The sequence below is a fragment of the Carassius gibelio genome, chromosome B24 (genome assembly GCF_023724105.1).
Source record: "Carassius gibelio isolate Cgi1373 ecotype wild population from Czech Republic chromosome B24, carGib1.2-hapl.c, whole genome shotgun sequence".
Taxonomy (NCBI): domain Eukaryota; kingdom Metazoa; phylum Chordata; class Actinopteri; order Cypriniformes; family Cyprinidae; genus Carassius; species Carassius gibelio.
Window position 1 is genome coordinate 12,409,085 of NC_068419.1, and position 21,031 is coordinate 12,430,115.

The 21,031-nt window shown below is 35.2% G+C and overlaps 1 protein-coding gene and 1 long non-coding RNA gene across 5 annotated transcripts in view; one reads left to right on the top strand and one right to left on the bottom strand.

Moving 5' to 3' along the window:
• Positions 1–682: 682 nt before the first annotated feature.
• On the top strand, positions 683–3,000 carry LOC128013686 (uncharacterized). The gene is made up of 4 exons (XR_008183380.1): positions 683–911; positions 1,033–1,105; positions 1,971–2,040; positions 2,870–3,000. It is a non-coding gene; the product is annotated as an uncharacterized LOC128013686 (long non-coding RNA).
• A 1,779-nt stretch (positions 3,001–4,779) lies between these two features.
• The window catches only part of LOC128013001 (semaphorin-5A), a 125,107-nt gene continuing 108,855 nt past the window's right edge, over positions 4,780–21,031 (bottom strand). For 2 of the 4 annotated variants that reach the window (XM_052595672.1, XM_052595673.1), the window contains exons 17-22: positions 19,913–20,122; positions 14,027–14,197; positions 11,964–12,119; positions 11,001–11,045; positions 9,400–9,611; positions 4,780–6,013 (exon numbers count right to left, since the gene is read on the bottom strand). In XM_052595672.1, coding sequence (XP_052451632.1) covers positions 5,894–6,013; positions 9,400–9,611; positions 11,001–11,045; positions 11,964–12,119; positions 14,027–14,197; positions 19,913–20,122 — 914 coding nt within the window. In that variant the 3' untranslated portion in view covers positions 4,780–5,893. Of the gene's footprint in view, positions 6,014–7,280; positions 7,457–8,240; positions 8,661–9,399; positions 9,612–11,000; positions 11,046–11,963; positions 12,120–14,026; positions 14,198–19,912; positions 20,123–21,031 lie in introns of those variants that run through there. The other 2 variants (XR_008183230.1, XM_052595674.1) reach the window with 2 other exon arrangements.

The following is a 21,031-nucleotide window of genomic DNA, read 5'->3' on the forward strand; positions in this document are numbered from 1 at the left end:
ATAATAACAGACAGAATCAATTCAATTTCCTTGTACAAACACTGCAGTATTTTATGACCTCAAAACACAAAATTGTTTTGATATTCGCGTCAAATACTCATAATAGCGTGTGGCTTTTCTGACGCATTAAAATGTACTCTGCGCACCACTCACTGGACATTTAAAGGGGTCATATGATGCGATTTCAAATTTTCTTTTCTCTTTGGAGTATTACAAGTGCTTGGTGTATAAAGAAGATCTGTGAAGTTGCAAAGACTAAAGTCTCAAATCCAAAGAGATCTTCTTTATAAAAGTTAACACTCGTCCTCGCCCCACTGAAACGGCTCGTTCTAACACGCCCCCACATATCTACGTCAGTATGTGGCAAGATTCCCATAACACCGCCCAGATGTTCACAAAAAGAAGGGTACCTTTTATTCTGATTGTAGTATTGTTAATGCCGCCGCCGCCGCCATGTCGTGTAGACGCTGTGTGTTTCACTGTGAAAGCGAAATTGCTTTGTTTGGCCTTCCAAAAGACGACAATATCTGCTTCGTCATGCCTGGGGCTGATCCGGAAATGCATCAACTTTGCACTGTGGATCGCTGAATCAGCTTTCACAGTGGACGAAGTTGCGTCCAGCCCGGGGTCGTCACATGTGGTTGCTGCAAGTTCAAGGATTACTCCTTCGTACACTGTTAAAAATTGCTGTTAATTTACGTCAAAATTTTAACAGTATAAACCCGTTATTTTAAAAAGCAGTGCTTACCTGTTTATTTATGTTCGGTGAAATGACCTAGAAAAAATTTAACGTTATTTTACCGTATTTATTGCTCGAAGGAAAGAAAACAGTACTTAACAGTATTTTGGGAACAGAAAGCTGCAGCGAGCACATGTGGATTTTCATCCGTCTTTATATTGTGATTTAACCGGTGAGTGCACCTTTGCCTTGCTCCTTTCACACAAAATACACGTTTGCAATTGCAAATAACTGTGCAAATAATTTTGATAAGTGGATGCTGAGGCTGTAACTGTTTAATATGTCCATTTCAGTGCTAAAATCGTCAACGTTCCAACGGCATCATAGATTGGAGCTGGATAGATTCAGATATCCCCCGATTACAAGGTGAGTTTAATCAAACATGATATAAATTCTGCAAAGTAAGCCTTTAACACAATAGCAACGAAGTAATATTGATGTATCTGTAACACGCTGAAATTATCGTCTTCTCGTTTGCTAATTTTAGCTTGCTATCTTTTCATTTAATGCCTAATAGTGTATATTAGACAAAACGTTGATTTCAATAACGTTGTGCTTTCGAATTTGGGTAAGCTTGTTCTTCTAATTTGTACATAACTGTATTCCGAGGGAAGTTTTTCTTAATAGTGTTGTCGTTTTGTTACTTTATTGTTGGCTGTATTTTGGATTGCTTCGATCCAAGTTGGCTTGATAGAATAAGTTACGCGATATAATAATCAGTAAGAATAATTCATGTTGATTTATTTTGCATTGTTGGTTTGTATTGCAATGTTACTTTACCCAGTACAGTAGGCCAATGGCAGTTTTATTTTTGTGGTGATTTTCTTTTGTTATTGTTGAAATTGTTTGAGTTACGTTTTTTCGTTCCCAAAGACTGTCCATTTTGACTTGTCAGCATGTTTGGGTGTCAGTTATGCGGGCAGCAATGCAGTACTCCAGTGGTCTATGTGAAGCACATGAGGATTCACAGCAATACCCCTAACTTGTTTCTTCATTGTTGCATCCAGGACTTTAACAGGAAATTTGCTAAATTAGCCGCTTTAAAATCACATCTTTACAGACAACACAATGACAAATGTGATACACTAACTCAGTTTTATTCCCATCTTAAAGTCCACATCATTGCACCATTGAAGTCCACTATATGCAGATAATTCCTTAAATATTTTTCATCAAAAATATTGTTAGTGTATTTTGTCTCTGTGTCCTCATCATTGTTACTGTTTCTTAGGCATCTTCCACTGCAGCTGATGTAGAAAGGACACTTGAACTACCTTCAACTCCTCGACTGATACTCTTTGGTATGTATAGAACTATATGAATGTATAGTCTATTTTATTACATAAGCCATAAAGAATGTTTTTTCTGTATTTCAAAAAACATGGTAAATGCTTCTGTACAACACTGAAAGGGACAGGTCACACAAAATAAATATTCTGCTATCTTTTACCCACACTCATGTCATTCCAAGCCCTTAAGACTTTTATTCATCTTTGGAAAACAAATTAATATATTAATACAATTCTTTCAGCATTTTTGTTAATCAATTGAAAAAAAAAAAAAACTTTGATGCTTCAAAATGTTTCATAAATTTTTGTAAATGTATGAATTTTATTTGTTTATTCGTGTATAAACATTCATCACTGAGCATACAGCAAATAAGCTCAAACATGCTTGCTTGACGTGAGGTTTGTTCTGGTCTGTCAGGCTAGCGCGTTTGAGTTTCCATTTAACCTGGATTTGACTGGACTTTTAATGAACAGAAATGATGAAAGAATATTAAAAATAGTTTCATTTTTGTTTTGAAAATGAAAACTCTTTGAAAGTGAGGGGGACTAATTAATTACTTTTTTTTAACCCTTCAACTGTACTGAGCAAAAATATTGAGTTAAATAAATCATAAAAATTGCAGCTATTTCACAATACACAGTATAATGCACATGTTGACTTCAGTGTCTGTCCAGACCAGTCCACAATCAGCATTTTGAAATGCATATGTTATGTTAAAAGAACAGGGCTTTGTGACTAGGTAAAATCATTTCAGTTTCCCTTGCATTTGTTTGCAGTCTGGCAGTAGAAAATTAGTGTTATATGACTGTCTGACATTGTTTTTTCTTTGAAATGTTTTAGGTGAAAAACCAGGAAGCTGCATTCATAAATGGATTATTAGTTTTGAAGGGCAAATAATCTGTGAGGGCATCCAGCCAAGTTTTCTGTCTGGACTTGCTGCTGTGTTTTCAACTTTCTACAATTTCAATGTGGAGTACCAAGTTGATGCTGCATCCACGTTGGAATTCATTCAGAGGTTAGATGCTTAGAATCATATGATAATTTCTATTCACATTCTCGTTATGTAAAATTTTACCCACACTAATTCTGAATGTATGCATTTGTTTTTCAGGTGCTTCATTGGAATAAATCCTGAAAAAGGCACCAAAGGTGGACAAGTCCTATCAAAGCGGACAGGGAAGGTCGGCCACAAAAAGAAATCAGTCAACACTCGGGTTGCCAGTCTACTTAAGAAGCTAATGGACTTTGAGTGGGACTTCATATAAGTGAACTCACTCATCCACTGACATACCACACACACACCGTACACATACTCTTCACACATGATAAAAACATGTTTTTAGTGTGTTTAGTCGCACAATTTTTTCAGGTGTTCATTCTTGAATACCTACATTTTGACTTCATTCATCATTGAATTATTTCTTCATTCAGTAACTCTTATTCACTAATAATTAAGTAATTCTTATTCTCTCAGCAGTTCGCTAAAGTCACTCATTTAGTTTTTTCTAATGTTATGTAAATTATTTGTTTATTCTGTTAAACGAAATTTTACTCTGAGGCTTAAGTTTTAGTCATTCCACTTGCATCAGCCACTAATTTTGAGAATATTTTGTGATTTAAAGTGGCTTTTTTTTCAAGTTTTAATAAAACAAATTTGAAGTTACACTTTGTGTTGAATTTTTAATGTTTCAAAGGCTATATCTGTATGTTGTATTAAAACATGGTTTTATAGCAAGACTTCAAAGGGTTAATTCATAAAATTAAAGAAATATCTAGAAAAATAATTCCACCTTTTTTTCTTAGCAGTGTGTAGTTTGTAGTTTACAGTTAAAAGAAAAAAAAAAAACATCAACTAACTGTTAATGCTTTTGACAGTAATTTATTGTTAATTTATAAAATAACAGCTTTATGCTGTATTTCCAAAAACAGTAAAAAACTGTAAATTTCAACAACAGCAAGACACTGTTAATTTAACAGTAACTTGCTGGCAACTGTGCTGCCAGTTACTTACTGTTTTTTAACGGGACAATTTTTAAGAGTGTAGAATCTGCCGCACTGTTCTCAAGCCGCCCACCTCTGCTCATTCAAGCCGGCTGCGGCTCACTCAAGGTGTGTGACGCTGTTTCTGTTACACGTTTGAGGCATTCGGCCAATCACAACGCGTTGGATAGCTGGCCAATCACAGCACACCTCGCTTTTCAGAGAGATGAACCTTGTGAAAATCGACGTGTATCAGAAGGCGGGGCATAGAGGAGAAATAATAATGTACAGTATGTGGAAAATAATGTGTTTTTTAAACCTTAAACCACATAAACATTTCATTCATCACTGTACGAGTACATTTGTTGTTGGCATGAAACAATTCACTCTTTCTGCTCAATTTGGTAAGAGAGAAGCCATCCGAATTATTAGAAGTCAGTGTACCATAAGAATGATTTTAAAACTGACATTTTAAGAATGAAAAAATTAAAATAAAATAGTAGATACAGTCGTTTTAATTTCCGTACTGCCATAATTGTAGTTCCTTGGGCTATTTCGTATAAGACTGAACGCGCTTGTTAGCAGCCTCCACTCACTGAACATTTCACTTTGAAAGTATCGCAAAACATTTAAGAAGCTATGTAACACGTTACAGAAATGTCTCCACAGGCGTGTTTTTCCACTGAACCTGCCCAGACTATAGGCTATAAGTGAATTCAAGCATCAACTCGGCATCGGCATCTAACATTCATAGATTGAACACAGTGAGGTATATGAAGCAATTTTAATTTATGCACATAAAACAAGCAAACAAAGTTTTACAAGTAGAAAAGAATTAGTAGAAATTGAAAAAGTGGATTCCCAAGCACCTCTCCATAATGGATGGATGGTTAAGTTTATAAGTAAATTCATTCAAATATTTAAAAATGAAAGAAGAGCAGATAAAGCAGTACTCTGTGCTAAAAAGCAGTTTGTTTTTACAGATTATACTTGTTTTCTCATGAAATTTTGAACTATTAAACAACTAAACAAATAGAAACATGTCGATAATATTCAAATGATCAATGTTTTTCATAAAAAGGTCCTGTAGCGTTTCACATTCTCTCTTTTCTGCAGACCTTACACCACATAACGACGAATGTTAATATGACAAGTCTTGTTTTGATGACTTACTTTGAAACCTACTTACTTTTTTTTTCAGAATAGACTCATCTATAAAAGCTACACTGACATCGGTGTCATGAAAAGTGTATTTTACAACAAAAACACAGAGATTCCCACCACTAAGAGCTCAACTAACAAGTGCCCCATATTGAGAGATACATAAACACATTTTTCAGAGACCGTGGTATCTACATATGGATTGTGTTTGTCTGTTGCGGCAAAACCCAGTGATAGGGCAGGCAGATGAACTGGAGACCACTGTAGGTCCTCAGTGAGGCACAGGGGCTTCTGATTCGGCACAGGAAACAAAGCAGTCCAAGAAGGCTCCACCCATTTAGGACGCAGGCCCCGCCCACTAACACTGGAATGCGACCAACCATGCAAATAAATGAAGCAACGATAAAGCAAAACACATCAGATGAGAATCATGCAAAGCATCCATGTGCCATCTCTGCGGCCAGAGTTTGTCAGCATCTTGGTTGAATCAAATCGCCATAGTCCCATTTCATTTAACGATGTCCGCACAACTGGAGAGCATGATGTCCTTGTTAACTGTGAGAATGGTTCTGTACAGCTTTATTGGCGTTTGATGGTAAAATGGTCCCACGTAAAATGTCTTTTTATTTATCTGGGTAACCCACGCAGAAAAAGAGGCAAATAATCAAATCACTAGGTGCTGAAGTTCATGTGGTGAATATGACTGGGATCACAGATCCATTTTTAAAAGTCGTCATAAGTGTTGACGTCAGTGAAGTATGCGTTGGTATATGTTTTTCCTGCTAGCTGAGGGTTGAAATACTTATTTCTTTCCTCCAGGATCAAGTTATTCTTATTGAAAGCCTGCAGACGAGAGAAAAATGTTTTCGGTTACAGAGATAAGACACCAGAAATGGAAAATACTTGATTTTGTTTACATGGATGAAAAGCCAGACTGTATTGAGGTTGTGGATCTAGGCAAAAAACAAGAAATCAAATCACAAATCACTTGCAATTCTGAACAAAAATCTTGCTTTGAGATTGAAAGATGGCCAGACCATGAAGAGGGTTTAACAAAATACTGATTCACTTGGCTGACTATACATTACTAACTTAAAAAAAACATTCACAGAATAATAAAAAAAGAGCAGTCAAAACACCACAGTATCAAGATGGATGGAAAGAACCAAGTAAACAAAGCTTTTCATACAAACTCAGAAATGCATTTTTAGCTGTTTCTGCCACCCATATGCTCAACATGGTTACACTACCTCCGTATTAGCCAATTTATACAAAACGTATAAAAATAATTTATTATAATTTTTTTAAAATTATATATATATATATATATATATATATATATATATATATATATATATATATATATATATATATATATATATACATACATACATACATACATACATACATACATACACACACACATATATATATATATATATATATATATATATATATATATATATATATATATATATATATATATATATATATATATATATACAATAAAATGTTTATTCAGCTCTTAAATTTTTTTTTATATTTATGAACCTTGTTTTAATATTTAAAACTTGATTTTGCATTTTTTTATGTAAATAAACATTTAAAATATAAGTATAAAACATTTAAAGACAAGATTACATAAGGTTAAAAATAAAATATAAATATACAAATTAAATAACAGTTTATTTGTTTTTTATTTATTTTTAATAAATTAATGACTTAGGCTGACAAGGTTCAAAAATATTAAAGTTACAAATAAAATGCTTAAAAAAAAGAGTATTTATTCAGACTTCTACATAACTAGAAAAAAAAATAATAAAATAAATGTAACAAAGCTGTAAGCCAATACCAAGCTCAGTGGGGTGGCAGTAACAAGCAAGCAAAATAATAATTCAGAAGAAAAGATTAATCCGATTTACAAGGTAGAGAATAAAAGAGACGGGGGAAAATTGCATGCAAAAAAAATGGTAACAGACAGCCATAATCAAGACTCGACACCACAATTACACTGCCTTCTCACAAGCCTGAGTATCTGCTTTGTGGGATGATGGGAAATGCTGGTGACATATGCAGACAGAACGAATGGGCGAGCACACCTGCCACGTACACGAGGGTCAGGGGAAGGACAGGGGATTCGTGAGAGGTCTGAGAGTCAGAGGAGAGGATGGTAATGCCGGTCAAGAGTTAGTAGAAAATCTCCAGGCCTCGTGCTACACCAGTGTTAGAAGACAAAGGCTGGCAAATGTGGTGCTCGTCCAAAGGCAAGAGAACGGAAACGTCAGGCTGAAAAGAGGAATGGAGCACAATCATCCTCAGGGCAGCAGGAGACGGAAAGAAGGCCTACGCAGTCGTTTTTGGTCTGTTTGGGAAGCTATCATTAAAGTCAACATGAAACGGCCCTCGCAAACCAAATTTACTTCCATAATGACAGACTTCAATGTTAAACAGAATAGTTATAAAGAAAAAAAGTTTTCATCCATCGGGTTATTTCATACCAGAATGAAGTTTATAGTCAATTGTGTTGGTCCATTTATCTACTAAAAAACCAAAACTCCCGCTTTTAAGGAGAAGTTTTGAATGGGGTGTCGAGGTTTAATGTCAAGTTCACTCTGAATCGCATTATGATTCATAATAAATTTATAATAGCTATAACTGTAGTAACTTTGATTACATAAAACTAATAATTTACCCCAAAATCAACATTTTATTAGAACTTTTTCACCATCATGTTGCTCCAAACCTGAACTTTTGTTTATTTTTGAAACATAAAAAGAAAAATTATATATATGTATATATATATATATATATATATATATATATATATATATATATATATATATATATATATATATATGTATATATATATATATATATATATATATATATATATATATATATATATATATATATATTTTTTTTTTTTTTTTTCCTGATATAATTTTAATCCATCCACACAACAAAACCTTTTTGCATAAAAAATAAATGAAACAAAATGACATAATACATGTAATTCATATATTTAAATAATCAATTTGATCACTTATTTGCATAAATTTATTTTTGTGTAACTTTTTGATGGACAAAAACTTTGGTCATGTGGACAATTTTTTTTTTAATATGTGCTCTGAAAATAAAAGAAAGTAACTGCTATTAAATTCCATAAATATTTACAAAGAAACATCATTTTGAAGTAAAAAGCCTGATATATATATCATTTTATCATTATCATTATATCATTTTTACAGCATGGGCTTTTGAACGACACAAGGCTCTTTGGGTATTAAAATTAACATTATTTTCCCTTTTAATATTGGGGGCATCGGCCATTCAAGTATTCTTTTCAAATCTCTTTGATGAAATATTACGAAGATGTTTTTCTTTAGTATCAGAGGAATACATATTAGTACAGTAAACAGGGTCAATTTGATGTCATGTTGACTTTAAAGATCCTGTATGGGAAAATATATTCCATACTTACAGTAACGAACTGACAGCATTCAGAAGAAGAGAAAAACAATATGACAAATAATTTGTGCATGGCAAAAATACTATATAGCCTTCATAAAGTTTCATTCATTCTTGTCATCAGTAGAAAGCCAGGCGAGTGAACTTGTATAGTCTCAGGACAGTAAAACAAAGAGTCATTTGCTACATTACCCTTCAGCTGCGATGTTGTGTAAGTGATGCTATTCTAGTGCAATACACCCAGCTGATGAAATATGAAACTTCACAAAAGTGTCTGAACAAGCAATAACTGAGAAGCACTTTCTGTAATTAGTCATGAGTCTTGTACATTCAAGTCTAATGAAGCCTTAACTGTCCTTCTGACTAAATGTGAAAAATGATGGCGTGCTTTATTTTCGCTAAAAAAAAAAAAATCTCATAGCACACTGCATAACTTTAAAGCATTATGTAATAAAAAACTACATTTAAGAGAAAAGTTCATTTTTTCAGGGTTAAATGTAACTCACTAACAAGAATAACATTCTCAGAAATGTACTGACATGAGCTGTATATTGGTTTCTGATTTCATTTGAGACAATTTCACACAAACGCTGAGTATACAAACTGAATAAAAACTGCACTTATGAGAAAGCAGTGTATGAATGTATGAACTGATTTAGACAAGACACATCGCACACATTCACACACGGACTACATACTAAATCCATTCTCCATTTGCCATATGAATAACATTGTTGATCGTATGAATGAATAACACCCACCTTAATGGCTTCGACTGAGTCGTACTTGTCCAGTTTGTTGATGTGGTTGGTGATGCTGGTGTTGAGTGGGGCGGCAGAGATGGGGTGGATGACTGTGGCATCATGGGACTGCTGCTGGTATCTCTGACAGTAAGTGTACACCAGTAGGGTCACCAGACAGCCGAGTATGGAGCTGCTGAGGCCCACGGCGATCATGTGGAACACATTGAAGTCTGGCAAGAGAGGCAGAATGGCTAATGGCTAAATGATCTGACGCAAGCATGATGGCTGGGGATTTGAGCATTGATCCTGAAGCCAGAGGATATCAATTATCCATTACCTGAGCCAATTAAACACTATAGTAAATTACAGTAAGCATCGCGGTTGCCCTGCGAGTCTGCATAATAATTGAATAATTGCTGTAAATGGAAGGACTTAGAGACGAGCCATTTCAATTGCACATTTGTTTAATGGGTCCCAAAAAAGCTGTGAGGCACATTGTGCTTTTAATCAGCGTACTGAACATCAGTTTTGATACACTTTGGATAAATAGCAATTGGAATTATGTTGTTCTCTGGAGTACTGTGTTCTGATTGGTCAGTTGTGACTTTGAACAGTCAGATGTATTTGTATAATACACAAAAGAACTGTATATTTCTGTATGTTTAAAAGTTTGAGTTCAGGAAGATTTTATTTTAAAGTCGTCATCATCTATGGAAGCCCGATTCTGCCACTGAGTAATAAAAAAAAAAAAAGAAGTGAATTGCGACTTCTCACAATTCTGACTTTTTTTTTCTCTCAAATTATGAGTTTACATCTCCTCGCAATTGCAAGTTTATATCAATTCTGAAAGAGCTTATATCTCACAATTCTGAGAAAAAAAAGTCAGAATCAGGAGATGTAAACTCGCAATTGCAAGAAAAAAGTGTTAAATTATCGCAATCTCCTTTTTTATTTATTTTATGGCAGAAACCAGCTTCCATGCCTAAGTTCACCAAGTCTATCTTTGTTTGATTTAAAATACATAAATTAAAATAGCAATATTGTAAAATACTTTTAAGCAGTAAAATAAATATATTTTTTAATAATTTATTTTTGTGATGGCAAATACATAATGTTTAAATATCTTGATTTGGTGCTGAATAAACACTGAAAACAGTTATGTTGTGGAAACTGTGATACTTTTTGATTATTTGATACATAGAAAGTTCAAAAGGATAGCATTTGTTCAAAATAGAAATAATTTGTATATATATATTGTCTTTATAGTTAGTTTTAATTTTTTTTTTCATTCTTGCAGAGTAAAAGTATAAATTTCTTAAAAAAAAAATACTAACTCCAAACTATCGAACAGTAGGGTATATATGTTAGCTAGCTAATGCAAAGAAAAAAGATTACTTGGCTTTTTATTAGAGTAGGATTTCAGCTGATCTAAGCTAAGCTTTAAGCAAGAATAATAGGATAATTTTGACACAAATCAATATTTCATGCCCATATACTTTTTTTATTTGGCAAGTAGCTGCGTAATAAAGGGGGAAAATAGGGATAATGTACAGCTAGCCGGTCATAATTGCAAAATAAACCCCTGCAGAGCGATATAAGGCTGCTTGTACACTACTTACCTCCACACCATCTTTCCTCCCGACTTGAATGTGCAACAGACGTTTCTGAGGAGAACAGAAAAAAAATCAAGAAACGAACATGGAAATTAATCCGTTAGGCTGATAAATGAGATCTTTAGAAGTTTCAGAACATTACAGCAAGTGAATTTCAAACTCAACCTATTATCGCAAAATTCAAAGAGCTGAATAAGGAAAGTGGCACCTGCGACGCATTTTTATGACCAGTAATGGAAGTAAATGAGGTATAAAACTCTTCTAACGAGCTGTAATGGAACGTTACTCTGAGAAAGACATGAGGGCTCTGCAGGCCAGACAATATTTACATAAGATTTACAGAATGGCCTTAAAAATCCACTCCCTGTGCTACACTGTAAGCGAGGTAATAACTCCCAAGACGATTATACGGTTAGCCATTTCTATCTCTACAAAGTGGGAAATCACATAATAACTCATAATTTTAAAGATGAGCACATTAAAAATGAGGTGATTGTGTACATTGTAGTCCATCAGCGGAGAACTAAATACAGTTACTCAAATATACACTAGTCAACATTTGAAGTGGATCAAAACCTTTCATCAAAGTTGTCCTTAAACGTAAAACCAAAATGCGTTCTTGACTTAGGGCAACTTTAAATAACTTTTTTGACCCGCTTCAAACGTTGACTACCGTAATGTTCTTTCTTATAATTAGCACCCTCATGCTAGAGTTTGTAAAACTTGTAGAGCGGAAGTATCTCAGGTATCGAATGTAAATGCTACACGAAACATATCAGCGTAATGCATTTGTTCGATCGTGCCACTTAGACAGGGCAAAGGATGAGAGGCTAATTATCCCTGCACTGCAGGAATCAATGGCTTGGTGTGTCTCGCATTACTTCTTGTCAATTAGGGAAGATACTTGTTTGTCCAGGGGTCGATATGGCAAGTGTTTGAGTGTATATGTGTGCAGGTTTCTGTGCCCACCTGGGATGAAGTTGGAGATGGGTAGACAGGCACGAGTTTCACTGCTGTTGCCTGAACACTGGTTGCCAGTGGGAAACAGGACGTCACAGTGCCGCAGGCGAACCTGAGACCCTGATGAGTCACAGGGGGACCATTCGGACCAATCAGACCAGCTCTCTGTACATGACAACAACAAGTCCAAATCAGATGCAAAGTGATGTAGAGGTTGTGGAGTTCTCTCTCTCTCTCTCTCTCTCTCTCTCTCTATCTATCTTATCTATTTATCTGTAAGTGTTTCTGCATGGCATAAATTTTCATCCATATACCCTGAGTCTCTGACACAAACTTGATCCATCCACACCATAAATGAAACTGGTCTTTAGAGCTTCTTGATATAAATGATCAAATGGCTTATATAAACGTCACTAATTAAGTCTCAAAACTTATAAAAAAATGCAACAGAACATTCATATTTTCAAAGTGCAGAATGCAAATCCAAATGGCTGTGCCTTTATTTGAACATTAAAACCTAGCTATCACTGGATATATGTGTATTTATGTAATGTGCTGTGAGCCTACAAAAACATGTATAATATATTTGTTCATTTTGATGTGTGCAGCGGTGAACTGCACTGTGCATTTGTAGGAACCTTTGATGCTTTTAACTCAATGAGAGTGCAATAAAACTGACTGGATCAGAAGCCACTGTTGTGTTTTCTTTCTCACCTCATTCCGCTGCATGCCGCAGCTTATCACGCCCACTTCTGTAATATTTTTCATAACTTTTGTGAAAACTAACTGGTTTTGAAATAGGAAAATTCAAGACCCTTCAAACTAGCCCAGGGTCTATCTAGTCTCCCATTTTTTCATTGCTCAGGGTGAAAATTTAACCTTAAGTAACCATTTTTTTTAAGGACCATTTATCACTATTACATTCACATGTTATATTCACATACATATCTGTTAAGATCTCAAAAACTGTGTTTTAGGGTTTCATGACCCTTTAAACTTGAAAAAAATCTGTCAGTGTTGCTTTCAATTAGAATTACAACTTCAATTTCTACTATAAAGCAGATCTCCACTGTGTTCATGGTCTTCCTCATGTCTGACTTTAACATACTTAACAGAAGAAATAAACCAGAGAGGTTTGCCATGTCAAAGAAGGCGGAGCCCCAGATCCACACCCTCCTAATCGCCACAGAACAATGGTAGCTCAAAGGTGTTTACTAACTGGTGCATACTTTATGTAAAACTTGGCAAGCTGTTTTGACCTTAAACAACCTTATTTTTGGCCTGATTTTGTTCAAAATGGTCATATCGGTTAATTTTTTTATTTGCTTGAAGTATAACAGGCCTTTAAAACAAAGAAACTAGACCTCTTGGGCAGATTAGACTTTTATTTTCCAGGAGGTTTGAAATTGTGTTATGTGGTTATCTTACGAGTGAACTGATTATCTATTTGGCCTCCAAGCTCATTTAAACTATACTCTACAATGGAACCTAAAAAGCTTGGAATCCAGTTTAAGAGAACTTCCTCACAGTGTCATCTGATTAGCATTCCCCTCACTTATCCCTTCCTCTGTCTCCCGGCTGCACTGTACAGCTACACACGCGCTTGTGTAATGAATGGTGTTACAGATAGACCTGAACGCAGCTAATAAAAGGTCACTCGGTAACCTCACTACAGTTCTGGCTAATGGATGGACTGACATTTGAATACAAGCTCTCTTCTCCCATTCACCTTTCCGTGGATCAATGTGCAAGGTTTGACTCCGTCATCAATCGCCTTATCTTGCCCTCCTCTCTTGCACTCCCTGCTGCGGGCTTATGCATATTATCTTCATATCGCAAACTCGGCTTTACCATTTGCTTTTCTATGAAGTGTGACATTTTGATTTCCTCTGCTTTCATTCCCCCACGGGCCGCTTTATGCGTGAGACATGACGAAAGGAAAGCAGGTACAAGACAAAGGCTTCGTATCCGAAAAAAAGTCATGTAATTTCCTGTTGGATTCAAGGTGTTAGTGTGAGAGTTCACATAGGTTGAATTCATGCACGTGATAAAGTGTGTGTGTGTGTGTGTACCTGGGCAGGGTTGGATGTTGCAGAGGGCCTCTTCAGTATGCAAACCCAGGCAGATGTCACCTCCGTAGGCAGGTGGAGGGTTGTTACAGGTGCGTGTGCGCATGTAGTGGCCTCCTCCGCATGTCACTGAGCATTTAGACCAAGGTGACCAGCACGACCAGCTCCCATCCACTGAAAGATAAGAAAAAGAGGACACTAAAATTACTACTGTGCTTGTGTCATGAATAATTTTGGGACTAGCATCCTACATTTCTTTCAGTAAATAGTGAAAATATTTTTCGGGAATAATTTTGAGCAGCTATAAATGTGTAACAATAGTTCATATCAATAAAGGCAAATGTGTTTGCTCTCTACATTTCCTATACTGTTGCTCAGCAAGGAGGAGTCATTCAGATAAACATGTTTAGTGCCATTCAATTTAAATGGGAAATATCATGGAAAATATGATTTAAAATAAATAAAATGATGAAAATAAAAGAGTTAAATTTTAATACAAACACATACAGTAGCCCCATAACACAAAACGATCTTCAACAAGAGGTCATTCAAAAGGCATCACATTTGTAGTATCAGAACTAGAAAGATTTAGATATCAGAACATATTCAGTATTCTGCAATTTGGTAGTGACTCATTTCTCATTTTATGAGGTTAGCCAATCATAACACAACTCATTTACATATAAAACTCTTAAAAGAACACTGGCCTGTTAAAAGGATGAGAGAAAATAGAGAACAGTAACATAAAACTAAATTGTTATGTTAAAAGTCATTCTTGGGTTTATAGCTGGTCTATTGGCTAGTTTGAAACCAAGTCATCTTAGACTGGTTTTCAACCAGGGTTATGGCTGTATTTGATCTTGAAATACTGATCTACTAAATCAAGAGATAAAATTATACACTTCACGATTTTAGCAATCCTATAAGACCACTGCGTGTCACACAGTGTGACATGGATCTAATAAAATTGTGACATTTATTGACTCGTAGGCTATGATGCACGTTACTATAAAAGAATAAAACGACATTACCATGCGCTAGTGGTAAACAAAAAGAGCATGATAAATCACACTTTAGCAGTTGTTGTTTTTATGTGTGCTTTAAAAATTTGATGAAAGTGGCGAAAGAGGAAGACATAAGCTTTTGAATTAAGCAGTTTTATGTTTTAGCGCCATGTCGCGTTGATTTTCATGTTGCACTTTTATTGATTGGTCAGTATACGTGGTTCGTAGCAGCAAACACACTGTGCGACGATAATGCTGTATTTCTGACAATGTCAGAATATGATTGTATGCTATCTTTTGTCGCAAGACCATGACAACGGCCATCTTTGACTTTCACTGTATGACACAGAGCCACAGATAAGGAGCCATGATCACAGGAACCACCACGATTGTTTCAAGATGCCAATCTTTTGTCTGGGACAGCTGATCATGTTTCGGGTTTAAGGGGGAAAGTGAATGTGCTCCATTTCATTTAAATAGAACCAGGAAATTTATTGATTTACCACAATATAAATTTACTACTTCACTATAGTTACCTCTGTTAAAATCAATAGAATGAAATAATCTGGTGTCAAAACAAGCTAAATCCTACTGCGCTTGTGTCATGAATACTTTAAGAAGAGCATCTGTCACTTTAAAGTAAATAAAGAAAATAGAATAATTATATGTGAATAATTCCGAGTGGGATTGCCACTCTAAATGCGAAACATTAGTTTATATCAATAAAGGCAAATCTGTTATATAAAATTTTTCTATACACTTTTCTCGTATCTTAGCAAAGAGGAGTGATTCAGACTGATTATATTTAGTTTCATTAAATTGAAATGGGACATATCATGGAAAACAGGATTTTAAATAAATAAAATATTACAATTTATTATACACTTCAACAACACAACATTTGTAGAAAATGATCTGCAAAAACAGGTCATTCAGAAGGCATCCCATTTGTAATATCAAAACAATTATGATTTAGATAACAGCACCTATTAAATATTCAGAAACTTGGTGGAGCTGGAAATCGTTTCACATTTGAAGAGCTTAGCCAACCATAGCACAGCTCATTTACATACTGTATAAACCATGCCTGCTAACAAGTGAATATGTATTTCATTTAAATAGATCCAATTCATTTATTTGTATATTACTACAATCTGAATGAACGACATCACTGAAAAGATCACTTTAATGAAATCATCTGGTATCAAAACCAGCTAAATCCAGATGCTAAGACTGCTGGGAATCCAGGGGTCGATAAGAATAGAAGCTGTTCACACAATCTGCTCTGAAGCTCTGCTTCTCCCTCGCGCTCTCACTCTGACCCCTGCTCTAATTAATGAGGCTAAATGAACCATCAATTCACTCCCTCCCCTCTTCAGCGAGTGCCAAGCTCAGGGTCATCACCCGCGACAACTGGGGGAACATAGAACAACTCACAAAACACTATGACTGTCTTGGAACTCATTAAAGGAAAACAAGCATACTGAGTCTCATTTTACATTAGCATTAGCTGTCTGACAGGTTTGTGGAAGAGGGGTGAGAGTCACTGACATGAGTAGATTCTGGCTGCGTTTAGTATGAAATATTAGCATACTGATTACTATATAGTGCATAGTATATTGGCTGTTATTAACAAACTGTATGCTAAATGATATACGGTATGCTACAAATATTCAAAAACAGAATTTGTGCTTTGATCTCAGCATATTTAGTTCAGCAAATGACATCCAATTATCGTCTAGGAAATAAGCGGATTTTTTTTCTTACATTTTCTAAAGTTTGCATATTATTCAAATTTTGTGGTAAAATGTCTCAAAGGATTAGTTCACAAAAAAAACATTCTGTCACCATTTTCTCACCCGTCGTGTTATTTATTTTATTTTATAAAATAAAATAAAATAAATAAAATGAAAGATGAATTTGCCTGAAAACTTTTTTCCCCTAACATTTCTATAGACATTTCGGTTGCACTTTATTTTACAGTACGTGTACTTACATGTACTTATAGTGTACTTACAGTGTATTTATCTAAGAAAGTTCTGGTTATACAAGTAAATTAATAAAAAAATAAAATGCTACCGACATTTCTATAATACTGTTATCATGAATTATTTTAGCCATGATAACCATCTAGTGAAATTCTGATATCATGACATATCACGATCATATCTGTATATTGCTGAAAATATTTTTCAAATGAAAGCCGTAAATGCAACAAAATGCTTTTTTCAAGAAATTACTATTTCAGTCTTTGTACTTAAAAAAAGACACCATTTAACTAAATGTGTTACTTACTGTTTCTTTGTAATTATTTGTGAAAATTACTAGCAATTTCCAAGAGAAAATTGCTTCAAAGTAAATCTTTCTCCATGTTTTCTAGTGTATTTCATTTTAGCAGTATAACAGGTTTTTAAAACTAGTGCCCAATTTTGATTTGGGAAGCTCAAATTGATCATTTCCTGTCTGGTGCCTTTGAAGTCACAGCTCAGGACAGCTGCTAGTAAAGGTTTCTATAACTAGATGTGTTGTTGACTGTATTTCACAACAGAAAAGGTGACTTTTTATATAAAAGACACAAGTAAACCAAATATTGCATTTTATCATCTGCTATAACTTCTCTTTTGTGAAAAATGACAAATCATCTAATGTCCCCCTTGTGGCCTGCAAAAGATAAAAAGATTCATTCGTTTCATAGCCTCCACAACTGCAATCGCCCCTCTTAAAAACAAAATAATGCATTGCAAAGGTCTGACTTTGAACGTATAAAGATTTAGCTCGGCAAGAAGGAACCAATAAAAGACACAGTCAGAATATTGGTCACAGACAAAGCTCCGGTTCAAATACGCTTATGGAGGTATAGAACAATTTGATGTGTTCTTTTCCAAGCTTCCTGCTGGGATATGCTTGATGAAAGTCATCTGTATTATTCTGTCGTCGTCTGTACAAAAGAGCTATTGAATCTAAGCGCTACTAAGACGTTTCATTGGAAGTAGACAAGGACTGAATTAACTTAGTGAAGCACAGTTACTGAGCGCTCACATACTGTAGTTTGCTGTACAATCACTCATCCGCTGCTTTTATAAAATTTGCGCTGCGATTCCTGATCTGTTAGCAATTACGCCTGTGGAGAAAAACATCAATAAGTCTAATCAGGTCTTAAAACCTCTGGAGGTCTTTGTTAATGAAGCAGTCTTGCTACCGTCACTTTACAGGAAATATGTGTTTTCCTATTAGAAATTAAGACTGAGGAGCAATTAGCTTTCCAGTATATCATGAAGAGCTAGAAACTTCAGTGCTTTGATGGTTTCCGGCTCCAAAAACAGGCTATTGATTAATTATGATTGCAAAACAAATTCCGCATTGCCTGATTGTGTCTTGTTCACCGTTAGGTATCATAAAATACCCAAGTAGCGCATTTCCATTTAGACAGCATATTTCCAGCACACATAACGATGAGCGCTCATTTAATTAGAGAGCTTTTTCCCCTCCTTCAACTTTGAGAGGGTGTACACCATTGTCACAAGCCTTTTAATGACTGAATCCTGCTTTGCCGTCTCTGCCGGTGTAATTAGCTTGAAATGTGATTACATACAACGATGCCACTGAGATTTCTCTCCATTTCCACTGGCAAATTGAGGTCCTCGCACCTTAAAACAGGGAGGCTGTCTTCTACGCGTACAAATACCATGCGCAAATGTGGGTTGTGTGTGTCTTTCTTTTATCGCTTGTTGATGTCTGGAATCCTTCTTTATTCCCCGCACACCAGTAACAAACTGAAAACGGACAGTTTTTATGATCGTTTCCATATAAACATTTAAAGAAAGAATGGATAAGTCTGAATTCTGTTTGTGTTGTGTGAGGGTTTTTAAAGTAACCTCAGAATCAAATATCTTATACTATCAAATAAGTGCTGGTGCTCGACTGGAGGATATATTCTCCTCTTTCATAAGTTTTTCCATTGAGCCAAACTGCACTTTTCTGTTGTTTAAGAATTTATTTTGACATCTAAAGAAAAAGAATTAATCACAAGCTGTCTTTGATTAAATGTTTTTACACATACATAGTTATATTTATAAATAAAATCATTTAATTTACTTTTGATTAATTTAGGGAAGTCTTTGTAGGTGACAAATATACAGTTCAAAATGTTTACATTTTTTTTTAAAGAAAGGATGCATTAAATTGATCAAAAGTTATTTCTAAATATTTAAATATTTGTGTTCCTGTAGCTCAATTGGTAGAGCACTGCGCTGTCGAGCGCAAGGTTGGGGGTTTGTATCCCCGGGAACACATGATAGGTAAAAATTGATAGCCTGAATGAACTGTAAGTCGCTTTGGTTAAAGGCATCAGCTAAATGCAGAAATGTAATTTAATTTAATTTAATTTAAATTTAATATTTCGATTTCTAATATGTGCTATTCATGCTGAACTTTATTCTATTCATCAAATATTTTTGAAAAAAAAGAGACAAAAATCCCAAAATTCATATTAGATATTATTAGAAAGATCATGTGACACTGAAGACTGGAGTAATGGCTGCTCAAAAATCACAGGAATAACTTACATTTTAAAATACATTTAAATAGAAAATGGTTATTTAAAAATATAACTTTTTATTTACACTGGATTTCACTTTATTTGATTATTTTACTGTATTTATACAGTATTACTTAATTTTTTTTGATCAAATAAATGCAGCCTAATTGAGCAAAAGATACTTTTTCTAGAATAATTTTTTTTTTTTTTTTATTGCAAAGAAAATACATGTAATTAAATTTTAGAATGGGGAAAACAGTGGGAGAATCAGTGTCTGGAGAAGATGTGTAAGTCACAAAAATATGAATGAAAAAAGTTGGAAAAGGTTTATGTATAAGCACTGCGTACCTGGACATGGTGTAGTATTGCACTCCTGATACTCCTGGGCAGGCCCCAGGCAGGTGATTCCTCCATATTTGGGTTTGGGGTTGGAGCAGGTGCGTTTGCGGTTTCGGACCCCCGAGCTGCAATCCCGACTACATTGGCTCCAAGTCCCCCAGGCGGACCAGCCTCCATTTACGGTCAATCCAGAGATGCGTCCAGAACGCAGCAAATCTCCTAAAACAAGAATAAACAGATTCAACTCCTGGGAAATCATGGGAATTTGTTGCTCTTCAATAAACCCAGACAAGGGTTTTCAATTTCAGAGATTATTATTTCAACAAATATTTCAATCTATATATATATATATATATATATATATATATAAAGATCCAGACCACCTCAAAAGAATAGCTCAGATAGCAAAATGGATTTTCACATCATAGTTATCCATGCAATTCACAACTTTTCCTGTATTACTGTATTGTGCCAGAACATTTATCTGATCACACACACAGTGTTTTTGCTGTCTGTCTGCACCGTGACCTCTGTGTTTGTACCTCTGACCTTGAGCGAGATCCATCTGTGACAGTCCCTGTGAGCCACAGCCATTTATCCATTCTGAGCAGGCGACAGTGCTACATGGGTCGACCTTTAATCTCTCCAGCACCAGAGCACACAGTCCTCTCAAAGGTAATAGACTACTTCATAATCTACTCACACCTCAAAGTGGGGCGCCTGGCTCTGATGGCTAATGGCAAGGGAACACAGGTGTCAGTGCATGCTAGACCCGCAGGTAAACAAACTGTGCTGCGTTCAATGACTTTAACCAAGAAATGACAGACTACATTGATTTTTAGGAAAGTATAAAGTCGCATTTTGGAATTGGATTTTGACTTCGCTATGCTTTGCTGGTTGTTAAGATCCCACGCAAAGTAAAGAAGATAAATTGTGAAAAAAGGCAGCGCTTATGCATACACACTGAACTTTCCCAGTCGTGTGTTAGACAATAGGATGCCGAGCGAGATGGGTGGCACTATATCCTGCACAATCAAGAAAATGAATAGCTCTTGTGGATTAAGAATGTGGCTTTTACGCAATTCCCCAGAGCTGTTGTAAACTGTCTAGCGGTCACCGGCGCTCATT